This window comes from Garra rufa, chromosome 17 (assembly GCF_049309525.1).
Source record: "Garra rufa chromosome 17, GarRuf1.0, whole genome shotgun sequence".
NCBI classification, from domain to species: Eukaryota; Metazoa; Chordata; class Actinopteri; order Cypriniformes; family Cyprinidae; genus Garra; species Garra rufa.
Genome location: NC_133377.1, coordinates 38,753,372 through 38,774,824, shown reverse-complemented (window position 1 = coordinate 38,774,824; position 21,453 = coordinate 38,753,372). Strand labels below are relative to the sequence as shown.

General features: G+C 34.9%; 1 protein-coding gene across 1 annotated transcript in view; it reads left to right on the top strand.

Moving 5' to 3' along the window:
• Positions 1-20,553, top strand: part of LOC141290089 (uncharacterized) — a 32,160-nt gene extending 11,607 nt beyond the window's left edge. The window contains exons 6-9 of the mRNA XM_073822286.1: positions 3,172-3,456; positions 3,567-3,745; positions 11,285-11,377; positions 13,228-20,553. Coding sequence (XP_073678387.1) covers positions 3,172-3,456; positions 3,567-3,745; positions 11,285-11,377; positions 13,228-13,632 — 962 coding nt within the window. The 3' untranslated portion in view covers positions 13,633-20,553. The remainder of the gene's footprint in view (positions 1-3,171; positions 3,457-3,566; positions 3,746-11,284; positions 11,378-13,227) is intronic.
• Positions 20,554-21,453: the final 900 nt, after the last annotated feature.

The window sequence follows — 21,453 nt, the reverse complement described above, 5'->3', positions numbered from 1 at the left end:
CTTCATATCAGTATTCAAATTAAAAAAATCATTTTCAAATTTCAACATCACATGTAACAATTTTAAAAAGCAAATAGTGATGTGTGAAATGGAGCTTTACAAAACTCTGAATCAGTTAAACCATTGCATCGCAAAATGATTCAATGTTTTGACACGCACCAATTGGATTACATATTGCGATTCCTTTGTTTTAGCTCAGGACTTCAAATCGCAAATCATTTGATTTAGATTGGAACTTCGTGTATCGAAAATAATTTAATTTGGATCGGGACTTCTAATCGCGAATTGCAAATTATTTGATTTAGATCGCAATGGGTTTGTATATTTTTACGTGAACTGAATGATTCAAATCAAATGATTCATAATACACAATTTGAAGTCTTGATCTAAATCAAATGATTCACGATACGCAAAGTTTTGATCTAAGTCAAATTATTTGCGATGCGCTTCGAGAACTTCGGAGCAGGTTTGCGAATTTTTTGCTTTAGATTGGATCTTTGTAGCGTGGATTGCAGATCATTAAATTTAAATTGGGACTTCGGTGAGGGTTTGCAAATCTTTTGTTTTACGCTGCCCTCCAAAAGTTTGGAAAAGCCCTAGAAAAGTGGGGTTTTGGACAATATTGGCATGTATCCTTTTTAATTTGTGATAATTTTGCATTGATAAGGGACAACACAAACTACGAAAACATATTTTATTACATAAACAGTTTATACATAGAAGAAATTACATTTTCGAAAATATCGACCATTAGCAGCTATTACAGCTCTGCATAATCTGGGCGTCCGGGCTGTCAGTTTGTTCAAACATTGACTTGATATGTTACTCTAAGCCTCCTTAATGATTGCCCAAAGATGATTTACACTAGTTGGACACTTCTTACGGACATCAAGGTCCAGTTCCTCCTGTAGTAGCTCAGTTGGGTTGAAGTTGGGGAAGCCATTCCATGACAGACATGATGCCAGCAGACTGTTTTCTCTCCAAATAGGATTTGAATAGCTTGGATGATGCACAGCCTCAATGATAAGGATTTATGCTGATTTCGTCCAAAACCACACTTTGCCAGGGGTGTTTCCAAACGTTTGGAGGGCAGTATCAGGATTTCAGAGCGTTTTTGCAAATCTTTTTGTCAGATTTTTTTCTTAAACAGTAGAAAATATCAAACCATTAAGGCGGTAGTACAGTTATAAAAACAAAACAAAGCAAAAAGAAAGAAAGTATACACAAATACTACCCTGGAAATCCAGAGGTCTCGCGAGAGCACAATTTGAATTGTCTCTGCAAGACACTCTGGCATCGAGCAATGATGCACGTTACTGCATTACGTAAGCAGTTCTGGGAACCAATCAAATCGGTGTATCTGATGTAGGCGGGCCAGAGGCGAGCTAAGCTGATGACGACAGCGCTGCGACGTCCGGAATCATTTAGTAAACATTGACGGCTACAGATTACCAGTTGTTTGAAATGGCTTTGGCCGCGACAATGAACGAGTTAAGGTGCGTTCACACCGGACGCGACTTGCGTGGAAAAAATGCGCTATTCGCGCGTAGTTGAACGCTTGAACATTTGAGTTTACTCGCGCCATTCGCACGGTAAAATTCGCGTCATTCGCGCGTGACATTTTCTTCACAACAGACGCAAATTCGCGTCATGGGAGGGGCTTCTGCCACTCGTCAGCGGGAAAGTAGTTGTAAAATAGGTGAATGAGCTCAAATTGCCAGCTTTAGCTTGCTTGTAGTCTCAATATGTATGTATATGTAGGTCAAATTGAGTAAAGAGCGTTTTTTAAAATTTACCAGATTGTCCGACCTCTTCACTCACTTTCTTCCTAGCAAGATCCTTTTTATTCCTGTTTCTACAAAAGTCCAAAGATGTATCGTACAGCTCCGAGTAACCACAGACAGCAACGGTGATTTTGTCCTCCATTGTTTTTTCGGATTTCTGCCTCCGTCACTACTAGAGCAAGCTCCTGATTGGTTAACGCGGCGCGGATTTTCACCAAAATTCAGATTTTTGAACTTGCGCGAATGGTGCGGCGATCGCTTGAAACGCTTCATTCGCGCTATTCGCGCGTTTCGCGCCGCCTCATTCGCGCATTTCGCGCCGCAGTATGGCTATTCGCGTCTTTGCATTGACTTAACAAGTAAATCACTCGCGCTTGCTGCTTCATTCGTGTCCGGTGTGAACGCACCATTAGACTTGGCTTTTCATATAAAGGAGGAACAGAAAACCGCGCTCGAATCGTTCCTTTGCAAGAAGGACGTTTTTGCTGTTTTACCGACTGGATACGGCAAGAGTTTAATCTATCAGTTAGCTCTGCTCCGCTTGTGATTGGTCGTGGTGTTATCCAATTGCGTGCAGTGAGAGTTTCAAATGCATGCGTGGTGTCGCCCCTCGAGTTAGGCCCTTTTCATTGCTCGATGCCAGACCCTTAATCTTAATAGATTAGGGTCTGGATTTTTTCCAGGCTACACAAATACAGATCTTTTAAGAAAATTAACCATGGTATTACTACAGTAAAAGTGTAGTACACTTTGCAATTTTTTAGTAGTAATACTTTGCATGTGCTTCGCTTTATTTTTGCCATTTTTTAATTATTTTTTATTCATCTAGTTTTTTTTTTTAGAATTTTAAATAGATGACGGAAGTAAAAGATCAGTGATTAAAATCCTTAAAAAATCACCCGAAAATAGTGCTTAAAAAGTCTTTAAATGTCTTGGAATTTCATTTTACAGTATCTGTATGAACCCTGTTATCATTTGTATGTGTTTACACACTTAAGCGATGTTAAAGCGCAAGAAGAGGTGAAAGACAACTTGATTCGTTACTCACAAACATCTCCTTGTGATTGAACAGGTACACACTCACAAAATTATGACAAAATACCCATCTCAACAGTTATTCTGGTAAAAACAGTGGAGAAACCGGATGTGTATTATTATTTTGAATCTGTGCCTCAGGTCCTAAAGGGACAGCAGCCTTATAAATACCTGCTGCTGTCATTAATGCTAATCAAACAACAAAACACAGCTTTGAAAAAGATCAACATCTACTTAATTTATACAGTAAACACTATGCAGTGTTATTTTACTCTTAATTATTACATTTCTGTACCGGAATACTACCAACCTTATTTTTTTTGCAACTTGCTTGTAATGCTTGTAATTACAGACCACCAGATCTTTGAGCACTTGAATTATGGTGAAACCCTGAAGATCAAGCTTCACGTGGACCACACCAAAGTCAAAATGGTCTACATCCCGGACACTGACCACAAGGAACGACTCATCCTGGACCAGGGAGAGCTGATGATACCTGTCGAATCTTTTGATGGTCGAGCATCTGTGGAAGGATCCCTGTTCCACCTAAAGAAGGTCAAAGTTGGTGACATGGGTGTCTTTCGAGTGATGGACTTTTCCGGCTTCCGCATAGCTGATGTCTACCTTCATGTAGAGCGTATGTAGAGATTTTAAGAAGCTCCCGTTGACTTGATTTGGATCAGACTTAATAACGTATTCATTGTGGTCTATTTCCTGTACCTGTGATGCTATTTTCTCTTATAACAGCCTATAAGCTGCCACAGCTGTATGTGGCGATCATCTCCTTGCTGTCTCTGCTGGCGTTCCTGCTGCTGGTGTGTCTGCTGTCCTGTCTGATAAATGTTCACCGTCGGGCGGAAAGAGCACGTAAGATCACCCTAATCGCTCAACAGGCTGGCAAGGGCGACGGAGAGACGTTTAGACAGGTAAAATCGATCTTCTGACTGCTGACACCCCAGATATATAATATATACACTACCAGTCAAAAGATTTTTAAGGTTTTTTTTAAAGAAGTCTTTTCTGCCCACCAAGCCATTTATTTAATCCAAAATATGGTAAAAACAGTAACATTTTGAAATATTTTTAATATTTAAGATAACTGTTTTCTATTTGAATATATTTTGAAAAGTGATTTATTCCTGTGCATTATTCATCAAAGTTGAATTTTTAGCATCATTACTTCAGTTACATGATCCTTAAAAAATCATTCAAGTATTCTGAGGCCGGATTCACAAACATCTTATAAAAGATATAAGATAAATTCTTAAGAAGTTCTTAAATATGTTCTTAAGAACATCTTAATTTTTTCTGAAGAAGAAAATGATACCTCAATCTGAGTGGATGCATGGCTGAAGATGCCTTTATAAACTTGCAAATTCAAGAATTGTCTTTTTTGCAGTTTCTGCAGATTATCCTAATAATCATAATAAGCACACACTATATTCATCACAACCTTGACTGGCACTCGGCTTCACGTTGTTTAATGCGCCGTGTTTTTGAATAGTTACTTTTAAAGGGTCTGTCTTAAGCTTCGACGATCTGTTTTATTAATTTTTGTGCTGTTTTTGTACCCTGATCCGAATGAATGCTTCATGTATGTGTGTGTGTGTGCTGCTACAGCAAATGCGTCCTATGCATTCACGTGAGCTAAATACAGCCAAAGATTATATCGTATTTATAGGCTAAATAAAATAAAAAAAAATGTTTAATTAAATCTCCCTATCTTACTCGTTTTCGTAAAGTTGCTATTGAGTTTTGACATCAGTAGGGTCATACATAGGCTAATCATGACCGATTATTGTTTACATTATCAGTCATCGCTGTCACTTCAGACAACTGGTGCTCATCTCTATTAATAGTCCTAATATGTATTATATGTAGCTAGTAGTGTTGCGAGGCTTAAATATAACAATTAATTTGAAATAATGCAATAAATTAATTAAATAATTCTTACTATTTGGGATTTAAGACTAGTCTCGGGCTATCCTAACTTTAAGAAGTTATTTACGATGGTTTTTAAGAAGATTCTTTTCAAGAATTTGAATTTTCTTCATTTTTGTCTTAAGAACAAGCTTAAGTAAAATGATAAGAATGTTCTTAAGACAAATTTTTGGGAATACAAAATATTCTTAACTTTTTTTCTTATTTTAAAAAATAAGAAGAAAATGGCAGTTAAGAAGAGATTTCTTCTTAAGAATGTTTCGTAAATCTGGCCCCTGATTTGCTGGTCAAAAAAACAAACAAACATGTTGTATTATTATTATTATTATGTTGAAAACAGCTGAGTAGATTTTTTTTTCAGGTTTCTTTGATTAATAGAAAGAACAGCATTTACCTGAAACAGAAATCTTTTGTAAGACTATGTCTTAATTATCACTTTAATTTCAAATCAATTTAAAGCATTCTTGCTAAATAAAAGTATTAATATCAATCATTTCTCTTCCCCCCAAAATTATACTGACTCCATGCTTGTGAATGGTATAGAGTATAATGTTACAAAAGCTTTTATTTCAGATAAAAGCTGATCATTGGATCTTTCTATTCATCAAAAAATTCTTTAAAAAAATTACTCAACTGTTTTAAGTATTGATAATAATGATAATAATAACTAAAAAAAATTTGCCTTTGTCACAGAAATAAATCACATTTTAAAATATATATTTAAATAGAAAACATGTCAGTGTCAATGCTTTTGCTGTACTTGGATCAAATAAATGCAGGCTTGGCGAGCAGAAGAGACTTCTTTAAAAAACATTAAAAATCCTACTGTTCAGAAACTTTTGACTGGTAGTATATATCGAAGGTTGTGGAATACACTACTGTTAAAAAGTGTGGGTTCAGTAACATTAAAAAAGACATGGATACTTTTATTCAGCAATGATGCAGTAATTTGATTAAAGGCGACAAATGCTGTTCTTTTGAACTTTCTATTGATTAAAGAATATTTCTCAAACAATATCAGCATATTATATTATATAGGATCAAATCAGCATATTATAATGATTTCTGAAGGACCATGTGACACTGAAGACTGAAGTAATGATGCTGAAAATTCAGCTTTGATCACAGAAATAAATTACCTTTTAAAAAATATTAAAATAGAAAACAGTTATTTTAAATAGTAATAATATTTCACAATATTTTTGATCAAATAAATGCAACCTTGGTGAGCATAAGGTGTTTCAAAAACATTAACAATCTTACTGAACACACAATTTTTGAACAGTGGTGTAGGTTGTGATTATATAATATATAATGATAATTTAAAAAAAAATATGTGTGTGTGTTTATGTCTCGTCTTTGTTCATTTTATTTCACCTGATACCTGATACTTGATCCTGATGATTAATTATTTATTATTTTGATATTAATATTTGTAATTATTTAAACTATTCCTAGTCTGTTTTACACTCTTTTTTTTTTTTACCAAAATGGCTTGTTGCAGCCTCAAGAAAACATCCCCTTTTGTTTCAAAACCTCATAGACTCGTCCCTTTTCCAACAGCAAAGCAATCCAGTCTAGCCAGTTACCTATTATCACCCATCAGTCAATACAAATATAATCTGACTGTTTGTGTTGGCGTGTAAATTGAGATTGAATGTTTGTATTCAGTGCGTTTCACCCAAACACACTTATTTGAAAGAGGTTTTGTGGTGGTTAGCTTAACACTTCATCTGCGTTGCATTTCTCCCCCTAAAGGATCGTCTGACGGAGTCCCTGCTGGGTGAGAGAGCTTTGCGTTCCGGTGTTGTATTTTCCTATAGTGCTAAGCTGGTGGCTCTGTATTGGTGTTGTGATAGCGCAACAGGGGTCCCAAAGGCTTTCTGTCACTCTTAGTGACTGTGTATCTGTCCATTATTCCCTTCGTTTTCCTCTCAGACCTCCTGAGATGACTAACTTCAGGTGTATTGCACTGATCCTTGTTTGGATTCTTAATATAAATAGGTATAAAGGTACATACACCTGTGTGTTAAAGCTTCTGCCGTGCTTAAACACACATGCACATATGCTATATATATACATGGAGAGGTAAATATGAATCTATGTGTATGTGTGTATATGTGTGCTGTTTATATGCTGCTGTGTGAATGTGTACATATGGTTGGCAGTGATTAATAGATTAATGTTTATTTTTTAATGATGTCCTGTTCATACAGATTATTTTTGATTACACTTTTACTTATTATGTAATTAATAACTCTTTTTCAATCACATTTCAAGGTTGTTTTCAGAATGGAATACCAGCATACTACAATTTTTAAACGTACTTTTTAGTTATATATGTGATCGTACGTAGCACGGGTATATTTGAAGCAATAGCCAGGAATACATTGTATGGGTCAAAATGATCAGTTTTTCTTTTAGGCCACAAATCATTAGGATATTAAGTAAATATCATGTTCTATGAAGATATGTTGTAAATTTTCTACCATAAATGTATTAAAACTTAATTTTTGATTAGTAATGTGCATCGCTAAGAACTTTATTTGAATCTTTAATTTGACTTTTTGCACCCTCAGATTCCAGATTTTCAAATAGTATTTATCTATATCCTAAATTTTATGTATACTAGGGTCAGAAATTAACTTTTTTCATTAAAGGGCAATATTTTATAACATTTTTTACATTTGTGAGAGCAATTTTTATAATCGCCTTATTATTATAAAAACCATATGTTGTCTTTAATATCAAATACCTAAATTTACCCAATTACTTTAATCTATATTTTGTCAATTTAAAATTGTGTTTAAATATATACATGTAAAAACATCATTATTCAAAAATCATTATTGTAGATTATTGCTCTTTATATTGTAATAGCTAATGATCATTAATATCAATATAGAAAACTATTTTCTTGTTTTTGTTTCGTTTCGGGCATGTCACATTTCTGGCTTCATAGACAAACATCTCAGTCCATGACTGATCTAAGAGTAACTGATTGGTGCGTTTTCAGCACTGGCCAATCTAAGCACCTCTGATTGGCCAAAGCATTCCCAAGTTCAACAGAAACGCGTTTTGATTGGTTATAAGGCTCAATGCTGAACAAAGCAGCACATAAAAGCAGTCCGAGCAAATTTAAATGTAATTCTGTGAATTGACACTTTTCTTTCATTTTCACATTGATTTTGTTTTATCGCAACAGCCAGAATACATTGTTTAATTGTGCAAGGGCAATTTTTTGACCCTTTGTTTTGAATTTATAAGACATGTTTGTTCATTTTGGTGGCATTCTTGCCACAAGCCCTCTTTAATTTTTGACCCTGGAGCGTATGTATGTATGTATTTATTTATTAAAGGAGTAGTTCACTTCCAGAGCAAAAAATTACAGATCATGTTACCCCGTTGTCATCCAAGGTGTTCATGTCTTTCTTTCTTCTGTCATAAAGAAATTATGTTTTTTGAGGAAAACATTTCAGGAATTATCTCCATATAGTGGCTTCGATGATGTCCGCGAGTTTGAACCTCCAAAATGCAGTTTCAATGGAGCTTCAAATGGCTCTAAACAATCCCAGCCGAGGAATAATGGTCTCATCCAGTGAACTGATCAATCATTTTCTTAAAAAAAAAAAAAGTATATACTTTTAAACCCCAAGTGCTCGTCTTGTATAGCTCTGCCATGCGCATGTATATTCTGCACTCTGGTTTTCATTTTTCATTTTCATTTATTTAGATCTCCATTAGCTGTTAAAAACAGCTAGTCTTCCTGGAGTCTATACAACATGCAATGGTTCAAGACAGTCTGTCGAAAAACTCCCATCTCATTTTTTCCTCCAACTTAAAAATTGTCCTACGTCGCTGTTTCACCTTTTTTTGTAAAGGGCATTTGACCTTCTTTGCACATTCACTTTCTAAACACTGGGTTGGTACTTCTGCAGCGATGTAGGATGATTTTGAAGTCGGAGGAGAAAATGAGATAGGAGTTTTTTTTTTTTTTTTTAAGTTTTTATTGCAAAGAGATACAATTCACAGCATCTGTTTATGACATTTGTCACTTTTACAGCATCTTCCTTGAATTCCCTAATCAGGGAAGAAAAAAAAACTGCTCAAAAAGTTTCTCATGACAATGACAGATCAATATCTCTCTTTAAATTTTCTTCCATTTATAAAAAAAAAATATTTACAAAAGAAAGGGGATGCGGACGCAATAACTATAAAAAAAATAGACATTAGGTTCAATAGGAGTTATATACTCAGTCCATTTGGACCAAAAGTCAATAAACATATCTTTTTGGTGATTCACACAGAATTGAATTTTTTCCATCAAAAATATTATTTTTACAACATCAGTCCATTCCTGCATTTGTGGTGGATTAGGTTTATACCAACATCTGGTAATAGCTTTCTTACTTGAAGCAAGAATTATTCTATACATATATTTGTTTTTCCTTTCCCAGGAAACCATTGACACCTTGCCCAAGTAAAGTACCTCAAAGCTGAAATCAACTGGAGTGTTTAGAGAGATAGGAGTTTTTCAACCTACCCTAACTGTATTAAACCGGAATACACAGAGTGCATGTAGAGCTAGACAATACAAATATTTGAGGTTAAAAAGTATATACATTGATTGATTGATTTTTTTTTAGAAAATGACCAATCGTTTCGCTAGATAAGACCCTTCTTCCTCACCTGGGATGATTTAGAGCCCCTCAAAGCTGCATTTAAACTGCATTCTGGAAGTTCACAGGCACCGTTGAACTCCACTATATGGAGAGAAATCCTGAAATGTTTTCCTCAAATAAACATAATTTCTTTATGACTGAAAAAAGAAAGACATGAACACCTTAGATGACAACGAGGTGAGTACATTATCTGTGAATTTTTGTTCTGGAAATGAGCTAATGAAGAATTACGCAGAAAAAAATTATTTGGAATTATTTAAATAATGGTCCTACATCGTACATTAAACTGAAAGAAATAAAGTAAAGTTCAATCAGTATAAATTGTTGTTCACCAACGCTAAAGCGTTCATTCGTTCTAATAATGGTCCTAGCTTCTAAGTGCGACTAGATTGATTCCTTTGTGGTGTTCGGTTTACTCTAATTAATATTTTATGTTTTGTACGATCTGCTGACTTTTGTGCTGCTCCTTGCACAATTCTTCCTGTGAAATGAAAAAGTGACATATTCTGTCAGCACTCATGCTGTGTTGCCTGTTTAATTTTGATACTACTTTTGACTTTTAATGCGTTAATTAAATTAATCATTGATCACAAACTCCAGATATAAACTCACAATTCTGACTTTTTTTCCTCGCAAATTCTAGATTTATCTTGCGATCCTGAGAAAAAAAGTCAGAATTGTGAGTTTATATCTCAATGAGTTTGTGACTAATGAGGAATTAAAGAAAAAAAGCAAAGAGAAATTGTGAGATATAAACTTGTTGTAAAGTCCAATTCTGAGGGAAAAAATAGACTAATAGACGTAATAACCTGCAATTACAAAAAAAGTCACAATTGCAAGATATAAACTGTGAGAATTTGCAAGAAAAAAGTCAGAATTGTGACAGAATTGTGTACAAAATACTATAGTAAAAGTAGTATGCTAGAATGCTGTTTTGAATATAGCCGTTATATAGCAATTAATCACTTGCCAACCCAGTGAAATTCATGTTGTCCATGTGTTTGTGACGTCATTGTGTTTACTCTCAAAGCCTTATAGGTAAGTGTGCCTCTGGGTTTTACTATATGCTCATACTGTATATGATTTGTGATACTGTGAAGGGCCAGACACAGACATCGATGAGCAGTGTTGTTGTGTTTTAAACACACAACATGCCGACTTCATCACAATTATTCAGATATATTGCCCTTTGCATCATCCAGTTTTCACAATGTTACAGTATACAGTATATTCCATGTGCAGAATATTTATTCTGGATCTGCTGATTTCTCAAGCTGTTTTCACACTTGGTTTGATTGGTTGGTCTGAACCTGAGTTCGTATTGCACAGCATTTCAACATTTGGCTCCAACCTGTAAACTTTTGCATCAGCAGAAGCAGATGTTTGCCGCTGGCGCTATAACAGCTCAGAACGAGAAAGAGCTCAAATGGAAAGCAATATTCACCTCATTTATTGAAGTCATATTTTAGTCCCTTTTATTTTCACTAGCAGATTTTAAAGTCACTCACATCTGTCATATCAAGAGCAGCAATGAATGTAATATACTTGCCAGAGGCAATTTCTGCAGGCAAATAGAAATGATTGATGCATTGTAAGGTAAATGCAGGTAAATGGAGCCAACAAAAAGGTAAAATTCACTCTACTTTCAATAGTTCACTTCTGCAAAAGTACACTACATAAAATGTAGTTCAGAAGCCATTTTTCACGAGTTTGAAAACAGATTTCTCACCCAACAAACCACAAGCTGTAGTGTGAAAAAGCCCTTGTTATGAGTTTTCTATTATTGTGAGCCCATCCACAGCACAGTGTGCTGATTCACATGTGTGTAATGATGTTTTCCAGGTGGTCCATGAAGCCTATACTAGATTCACAGAGGACTCCACCATACAGTCCACATGGGAGAACAACACGGAAAGCACAGAAGTTGAGATCAAAGTAGGTGATTTTGTTTTTCCTTTGAAGTTGGTTTGCCGTCAGCATGATTTTAAAGCTATAGTTCAGCCTAAAATGAAAATTCACTCATTGTCTTTGTGTCATTGCAAATCAAGTAATTATTGTTAACTAAAAATAAAACTATTAAAACATTTTGTTCATTAAAAAAGCTAAAATGAAATAAAATGTATAAATATTCGAGGAGGAACTTGATGAAAATAAAAAAATAAAATAAAAAATATTGCCTTGAAACAAATTTAGGTTGAAATAAAAAAAATGCTGACTGTACATAAAAACTAAAATGGCAATAAATCAAATTAAACCTAAACTATTTAAAATGATAAAAGCACTTTTTTTACTTAAAACTAATATACCTAATTATATACAAATAAAAAATTATTCAAAACATTTATAAAAACTGTAATAGTATTAATTGTGTCAAATTAATTAATTGTGATTACATTCAAACTTATGTTTGTGTTTACATAAAACATAACTGTATATATTTAAGAAATATTTATATTTATATTTGTATATGATTTATATTATACATAACTATAAAGAAATATTATATGTGACCCTGGACCACAAAACCAGTCATAAGGTTAAATTTTACAAAACTGAGATATATACATCATATGAAAGCTCAATAAATAAGCTTTCTACTGATGTATGATTTGTTAGGATAGGACAATATTTGGCCGAGATACATCTATTTGAAAATCTGGAATCTAAGGGTGCAAAAAAATTTAAATACTGAGAAAATCACCTTTAAAGTTGTCCAAATTAAGTTCGACTTAAGACTGGTTTTGTGGTCCAGGGTCACATATATATTTCTTAAACATATACACATACTCATAAATATATACAGTACACACATTACAAACCTTTAATCAGTACAAAAATTTATTTTGGATGCAATTATTCGCGATTAATCGTTTTGACAGCACTAAATAGTATTTAAATAATACTAAAGTTTTTTATCTTGCAATTCTGACTTTATTTCTCACAGCTGCGTGATAAAAACGCACAGTTGTGAGGAAAAACATAGAATTGTGAGATATAAACTTACAATTTCTAGAAAAAAGTCACAGTTGTGAGATAAACTCACAATTATATAAAAAAACCTGTCAGAATTGTGGTGATTTTGTCAATATTTAGATTTTTTTTCACCCTCAGATTCCAGATTTTCAAATAGTTGTATCTTAGCCAAACATTGTCCTATCCTAACAAACCATACCTCAATGGAAAGCTTATTTATTCAGAATTATGACTGGTTCTGTAGTTTGTATCTCGCAATTCTTACTTTATTTCTAACAGTTGTGTGATATAACCTTGCAAAAAAAAAAAAAAACCCTCAGAATTGTGAAATAGAAACTCACAATTTCTAGGAAAAAAAGTCACAATTCTGATAAATAAACTCGCAATTCTAAAAAAAAAAAAATTAAAAATTTGTGAGATAACCATGACAAACCTCTTGCACAGTAAAAACCTTTATTTTGGATGCAATAATCGTGATTAATTGATTGGACAGCGATAAATAGTATATACATATTACTAAAACAACAAACCTGTATGCTTTTATTTATATTACAATATTTGAAACATTTAAATATTTGTTATTCAGCGTGTGCTACAATTGCTTAAAGTTCAGTCCAAAAAATATAAATTAAATTAAATTAAATTAACTACTACTGTTCATAGTTCAGATCGAAAAATAAATAAAAAACAGCAACATACAGATAAGCAAAGTACATAATGTGAAGGAATTTTCATGTTGAGTGAACGTTTGGTTTGATATTTAGATTCAGATTTATTCATCTTATAATTCTTGGTTCTGCTTTAATTCTTAGGGTCTTGAGGTATCCAAACCAGGTCAGTACCAGACCCTCCAATCGGAGAAGAACTTCTTGGAGATGAACGACTCGGGCGTGGAGTCTGCGCTCCCTCTGGACAGCGACACAGATGTACCCGACACTCTCGCCTCTCACAAGCTCCTGCTCGAGTCTGAAACCCTTGCTGGCGTCCCGCCGGCCATTTCCGAGGGCGACCACAGTGCCACTCGCACCCCTGATTCCATTCTGAGCGCCAGCCCTGCCACCCAGCCCAAATCTGCAGCTCAGATAGATGGCGACTTAATCGGCACAACCACACCTGAGGAAATGGTCAATGCGAATGATTTAGATGCGAAGACGAGCAAAGATGCTTCGCCGCATTCGGAGAAAGCACTGGATCCAATTAATGGAACCACAACCTGAGCACTTTAAAGTTAATTGTGTCACACTAACTAGTGTGGCCACTTTTCATTCGCCACATCTCACCGGTTGACGTCTAAAATGACACTTCATCTTGCTCGGACTGATCTAATGCTTAATGGTTTGTCGAACAAGCAAAAACGCTGATCCTAGAAGAACAAAAGAACAAGAGAAGACAAAAAAAACGAAAACAGTTCTGCACTATGCATGCCTTTGAATTACTGAGGAGTTCCAGACTAGTTTAAAGCCAAGTGCTAGATTAGACTGACCATGTAGTGCATGTGAAGAAGAAAACACATCTTAAGACACTCATGTAAGACTTAATACTTTTTTAATTTTACTAAGCAATGCAACTAGAACTTTTTCAAGAGAGCCAAACTGCCTGAAACTCTAAGGATGCTTCAAGCAACATCTGAAGGAGATTGCATTGGATCTTACACCTACAAAATGCCAAATTTTCAAATCAAAGTTCAAGATCAACCTGAATGCATCTCACCGACAAGCTTCCTTTTGACCATCTGCAGTCACCTCCGGCATTGAAGAGTGCTTTATCCTTGCCAATGGTAAACTAAACACCTTGATGAATCAGGAAGGCATGGATGACAGGTATCCGATATGGCGGCTTACCACTGTAAATAGGATCAGCTGTGGAGGAGGTTTTGGCTCTGGTTCAGAGGAACTCCTCTGACGGAACGGCTTGTCTCAGCAGTTTCAGGTGCTGATTCTGCTGGGGTGTCTCCACATCCCAGGCCTTTCCAGTGATCTCTTTTCTAGCGCTTCTCATGCGATCCTTTATTCCTACTCTTTTGAATATATTTTAGCAGGCTTGAGCTTGTAGAAATTGCGGAAGTGTGCTCATTGAGAATCTCATACATTGACATTTATTCGTGAGGAATGATTCGCAATAGGCGCAGCTTAGTGAGTGTAGAGGGAAATGAGTTCAATATCCATATTCATAACATCTAATATGGTTTCATTATGTAGATTTGAGTCATTTGTTTGACTCGCTTCTGTCAGTACAGTGGCTTAGAGTCGGCATTAAAACACATCTATATTTTCAGATGAAACATGCTCAAACGTGGCTGTTGTGCTTCTGCCATTTTACTAAAAGCACTGCAGTATTTTAAAGATTTAATAATCGCAAATACCATTTTCATACGGTACACTCTTAAAAATAAAGCTTCTTTATTGGCATTAATGGTTCAAACATTCATGGAACCTTTCAAGGTTCTTCAGTATATTAATGTTTCTATGCACATTTTGAAGTATCGCGTCTGAAACGAGTGATGGAAAAGCCATAATTCAAAAAAAAAAAATCCTTAATTCGCAGAAAGGTTTTTATGTTCACTTGAGGTGATTTGTGAATTGTGCAAAAAAGGGTTAATGCGAATAATGGGAGATGGAAATGCATATTGCAAAAAAAAATTCCTCCACACGCAGCAAAAAAGTAATGCGACTTTGCGCTAATAGACGGGAACTTGATTAAACAGCGGACTGATCTCATTGCACAGCATCTGAAATGTTGTTATAATCATTCTGAAATGCTTAAGCAAAGTCTGGCGTCAAAGTATTTCTGTATAATTGCCTTCCAAAACGGTCTTACACAGCTATTGCTGTGTTTCGTCTGCTCTCTCTGAGGCGCAAGTAATTTATTAAATATGAAAATTATTATATTCAGTGGCTTCTCCTACTTTTCTAAGTGATATTTAGTGCCAGTTTATCAGAAAGTGATTATTTTGTTCACTTTGACACGTTGGATGGAAACCGTGCTGATTGGCACACGTTTTATGCGATATTCCAATTGTGTGCATAACTTAAATTCGCAACTTTGGATGGAAATCCGGCTGTTGTTGCAAAAATCAGGTTTATTTTTAAGAGTGGATAGCTTTAATTCTCTTTTATGTTCTCACAGTGCTTGATTTTTAGCTCAATACTACACGTTTCTGCTGGATAGATGCATGGTTAGTGATGTGAGGAGAATTATGATGCAAAATTAAAATGAGCTGTACACTAAAAAGTTTTTACCAGATTCAACTTAAAAACCTAAGTTCGGCAGCTGCATTAAGTTTTTAAGTTAAATCAGCTTAAAACTACGTCATTTTAACTTATTACAATCAAAATTAGTTGGTTTAACTTGTGAATTTTAATGACTTAAGTTGATTTAACTTAACATTTTAAGGCAGCTGCTAAACTTAAGTTTTTAAGTTGAAACTGGTGAAAACGTTTTACAGTGTAGCTGGTGGGCGGAGTCTTACATAGAGGGGCATGGTTAAGCCAGCTGGTGAAATTGCTACCTCATGTTTCGGTGTCTGAAGGACGCACAGAGGGAAAATGGCAAAAAAAAAAAAAGACACAGGGTGTCAAAAAAGCACAATTAAAGCAAAATCCTCACAGAGATGTGAAATTAATTGTAGCTAATGTAAATACAGTTGTTTGCAAAAAATAATGGAAAAACATGGTCAAATTATGAATTAACCCCTTTTTGCCGTTTTCCTTAACCCTCTTGTAACTGCATTCAGAACATGGATAGACTGATTGTCATTTTAAAGCATTGTATAAAAGGTAAAAAAAAAAAAAAGTTTTCTATATTGCCTTGATATCTAGCGATTATATTTCATGATCAAGCCCTAGATTTTTGACTAGCTAGCATGATCTTAAATCCCCATTGCTTCACTCCAGAAATTGGTTATTTATTAACAATTGTTTTCTTGTCACATGACATAAAATGTGCAGTTCTTGGGCATTATGAAGCAATATTACTGTGAAAGCATTGGGCCTCACTTATAAAACATGAGCAAAACACATTTCTCATTCACAAGGTAGAAATATGCACCTTTAGGGGTAAATAAGGTATGAAGGGGTACATTTGAAAAAGGTACTGCTCCAGTAAAATAATTTTTACATTCAAAGTTCATACTTAGTTCTCTTCAACATTTTATGTACAAATGGATTTGTGATTGATTTACACACATTTGCTCTGCTCATGTTTCAAGAATGAGGCTGAATGCATTCACACACACACACACACACACACACACACACACACACACACACACACACACACACACACACACACACTGACATACACACATACAGGGTAGGTGCAACAAACATACATTCACACTTCTGTATATAGATATATTGCATGTCAATGATCAATGATAGTCTTTCTATCCAATGATTGCTGGATTCTCATGCATTTTACTTAAAATAAGATACATCTTTTAAAGAGATGAATGACAAAAAAAAAACAAGAATCATTTACAGGGTTTCTGCAGGTCTTAAAAACAGGTTTTAATTCACCCCTTCCGTAAATTAATTTGTTAAAAAGTCATAGCATTATATGTTGCATACACTACAAAGGGAAAAACAATTCGTAGTATTTGTCTTGTTTTCCGGTTCAATTATCTAAACATATCAAAATATATTTACTTGAGATGGAAAAATATAAGACATGAATTCTTTTTTAAAAAAAATATCATTGGCTTTTCAGGTAAAAGTGTCTTGATTTATGAATCTTTACACATTTGCTCCAGAAAAAATGGTCGCACGTTTTTGCACTTTGAAGTTATTTCCAAAAACACTAATAATCTGTTGTATTTTCTGAATCAATTAAAAAATTTGCAAAACTGCTCAAATCCCAAACAAATGATTTGCGATACGCACTCCAAAGTCTCGATCTGAATTAAATGATTCTGAATCAAAGTCTCAATCTGAATAGAACCCACTTAGTTCCAATCTGAATCAAATGATTCGAAAACCCGCTCTGAATTCTCAATGTGAATCTAATGATTTGTTAACATGCTCCGAAGTTCCAATCTGAATCAAAATATTCACAAACCCGCTCCAAGGTCTCAATCTGAATCAAACCCACTTAGTTACGTTTTAAATCAAATGATTCGCAATACGCATTCCATCTGAATCAAAAGATTTACAAATCCCCTTCAAGGTCTCAATCTGAATCAAACCCACTTAGTTTCGATTTGAATGAAATGATTTGAAAACCTGCTCCAAAGTCTTGATCTTAATTAAATGATTTGTGTACATGCTCCAAAGTTCCAATCTGAATCAAATGATTCGCAAACCTGCTCACAAAGTTCTGATCTAAATCAAATGATTCACAATACGCATTCCATCTGAATCAAATGATTTGCAAACCCCCTCTGAGGTCTCAATCTAAATTGAACCCACTTAGTTCTGATCTAAATCAAATTAAAAGTTATTTCCAAAAACACTAATAATCTGTTTTATTTAAAAATTTGCAAAACTGCTCAAATTTCAATCCCAATCAAATGATTTGCAATACGCACTCCAAAGTCTCGATCTGAATTAAATGATTCTGAATCAAAGTCTCAATCTGAATAGAACCCACTTAGTTCCAATCTGAATCAAATGATTCGAAAACCCGCTCTGAATTCTCAGTGTGAATCTAATGATTTGTTAACATGCTCCGAAGTTCCAATCTGAATCAAAATATTCACAAACCCGCTCCAAGGTCTCAATCTGAATCAAACCCACTTAGTTACGTTTTAAATCAAATGATTCGCAATACGCATTCCATCTGAATCAAAAGATTTACAAATCCCCTTCAAGGTCTCAATCTGAATCAAACCCACTTAGTTCCGATTTGAATGAAATGATTTGAAAACCTGCTCCAAAGTCTTGATCTTAATTAAATGATTTGTGTACATGCTCCAAAGTTCCAATCTGAATCAAATGATTCGCAAACCTGCTCACAAAGTTCTGATCTAAATCAAATGATTCACAATACGCATTCCATCTGAATCAAATGATTTGCAAACCCCCTCTGAGGTCTCAATCTAAATTGAACCCACTTAGTTCTGATCTAAATCAAATGATTTGCAAGATGCATTCCATCTGAATCAAATGATTTGCAAACCCCCTCCAAGGTCTCTAACTGAATTGAAACCACTTAGTTACGATCTGAATCAAATGATTCGAAAACCTGCTCCGAAGTCTTGATCTGAATCAAATGATTCATGAACATGCTCCGAAATTCCAATTTCAATCAAATGATTTGCAAACCTGCTCCGAGGTCTTGATCTGAATTGAACCCACTTAGTTCCGATCTGAATCGAATAATTCGAAAACCTGCTCTGAAGTCTTGATCTGAATTAAATGATTTGTGACCATGCTCCAAAGTTCCAGTCTAAATCAGAAGATTCACTAACCCCCTGCGAGGTCTCGATCTGAATCAAACCAACTTAGTTCTGATCTGGATCAAATAATTTGCAAACCCGCTCCTAAATTCTAAACTAATTCAAAAATGATTTGCGATATGTGCTTCATCTGAATCAAAAAATTCAATAACTCCCTCCAAGGTCTTGATCCGATTTGAACCCACTTAGTTCTGATGTGGATCAAATGCTTTGCAAACCTGCTTCTAAGGTCTGATCTAAAACAGTGATCAGTGATATGCGCTCCATCTGAATCAAATGATTTGCAAACCCCCTCTGAGGTCTCGAACCGAATTGATCCCACTTAGTTCCGATCTGAATCAAATAATTAAAAAACCTGCTCTGAAGTCTTGATCTGAATTAAATTATTTGTGACCATGCTCCAAAGTTCCAGTCTGAATCAAAAGATTAACTAACGCCCTCCGAGGTCTCAATCTGAGGTCTCAAAACGACTGAAAACCTGCTTCTAAGTTCCGATCTAAATCAAATGATTCGCAATATGCGCTTCATCTGAATCAATAGATTCACCACCCCCCTCTGAAGTCTCGATCTTTCATAAGACCTGCAAAAACCCTGCTTTTGCACTGTCATGCTGTAACTAATCTTTGCACTTGGGAATGATATTGATAATGCAACATTCCAGAAATATTTCACTGATATTATTATTGCTATTTATTAATTATACTCTCTATATATATGTGCTGATGTCATAGAGCTACTATATACGCAATTAAAAGCATTAAATAAGCATGCAGAACTAGATGATGCCTGAAATGAGATTTCATTGCATTACATTACTTTGTCTCTGATGAGAAGTATTCTTAATATCAGTGTTATTTTAGCAGCTGATATGGAAATGTTTTTTAATCTGATTTATTCTGGTAAAAACGGATGTCAAATTTATGATTATGCAATTTATAATCATGAACAGAAAATAGTTTTTAATGGGTGGTTTGCATATTTACAATCCTCAGGCATAACTGAGCACAACAAAATCAAAACTGGTTAATCTAAAGAAATGGATATCATTTTCTATTTCTTACAATAAGTCAGTTGATTATACTTGAACAAATGCAATCACCCCCAACAGTGTGATTTAGATTTACAAAGGTCATTGCTTTAAATGTGTTGAGATTTGCATTTGCGTTTGGTGAAGTGAACTTGAGCTTGATAAATCATAATTAGCATTATGCACTTATTACACTGAGGAGTGACTAAAAGATGTTTTTTCGGTGGTATAGGAGCCGTAGCAATATAAGTCCATCCTGTAAGTCTGCTCAGGTGTGATCAGTGGTTTACACTGATGCTGGCATCACATAATTAAACAAGCTCAGGAGTGTGTGCTTTCTTCATTGATTTATGCTGATTTTATTGTTCAATTGATCTGTTGTCAGCTTACATGCCAGAGTTCTCAGGAGACAGGTTTCTCAAAGTGCTTTATTCATCTTAGTTACCTTGGAAAAGTTGTGATTGTGAGCATTGAAAGAATTTTTATAGCATCTTTCACACAGCTGTGTTTGCTAGATAAATAACAGACTTCCATAAAACCCATGAATATTAACAATACTTCACAGTCATGTGCAAAGCATGGTGCAGAGGATCTTGTTTTTAGCTGTTTTGATAATTTAGTATTACATGTGGCTTCATAGTTCAAGCACAACTTTAGTTCAACTTTGATTTGCTCTCTTGAATGAAAGATGAAAATAAAACTTTAACTTTAAAATTCCATGGTTGGTGTTCTTGTCTTTTTTTAATGAAGCATAATTACTACTAAGGTCCAGACTGAATTAAATGATTCATGATACGCTCTATGAAGTTCGGACCTCAATCAAAAGATTCGCGAACCCACTCCGAAGTTCTAGTCTGAATCAAATGATTCAGTATAGCGTTCCAAACTCCCATTCTGAATGAAAAGATTCACGAACCCGCTCCAAAGTCCTGATCTGAGTTAAAGATTCACAAAACCGCTTTGAAGTTCCGATCTAAATCAAATGATTCACGATAAGCACTAAGCTCACACATAAAAATTAGCGAAACTGTTCCGAAGTTCCCATCTGAATCAAAGATTTACAAAACCGCTCAGAAGTCCTGAATTTAAGGATTTGCGAAACTGCTCTGCAGTTGCGATCTAAACAAATGATTTGCTATCCACACTCCAAAGTTCCGATCTGAATCAAAAAATTTGCAAGCCCGCTCCGAAGTTCCTATCTGAATGCAAACCCGTTCTGAAGTTCCAATCTAAATCAAATGATTCACAAACCTGCTCCGAAGTTCCGATCTGAATCAAATGAGTAGCGATAAGCACTCTGAAGTTCTGATCTGAATCAAATGATTTGCAAAACTGCTCCAAAGCTGTGATCTAAATCAAATGATTCACAAAATGCACTCTGGATCTGAATCCAAAGATTCACAAAGCCCTCCGAAGTCTCAATCTGAATCGAACCTAGTTCCAATCTGAATCAAATTATTAAAAATCCTGCTCTGAAATCTCGATCAGAATCAAATGATTCGCAAACAAGCTCAGAAGTTCTGATTTAGATCAAATGATTTGTGATCTGCCCAAAAGTTCTGATCTGAATCAAAAGATTTGCAAACCCGTTCTAAAGTTACGATCTAAATCAAATGA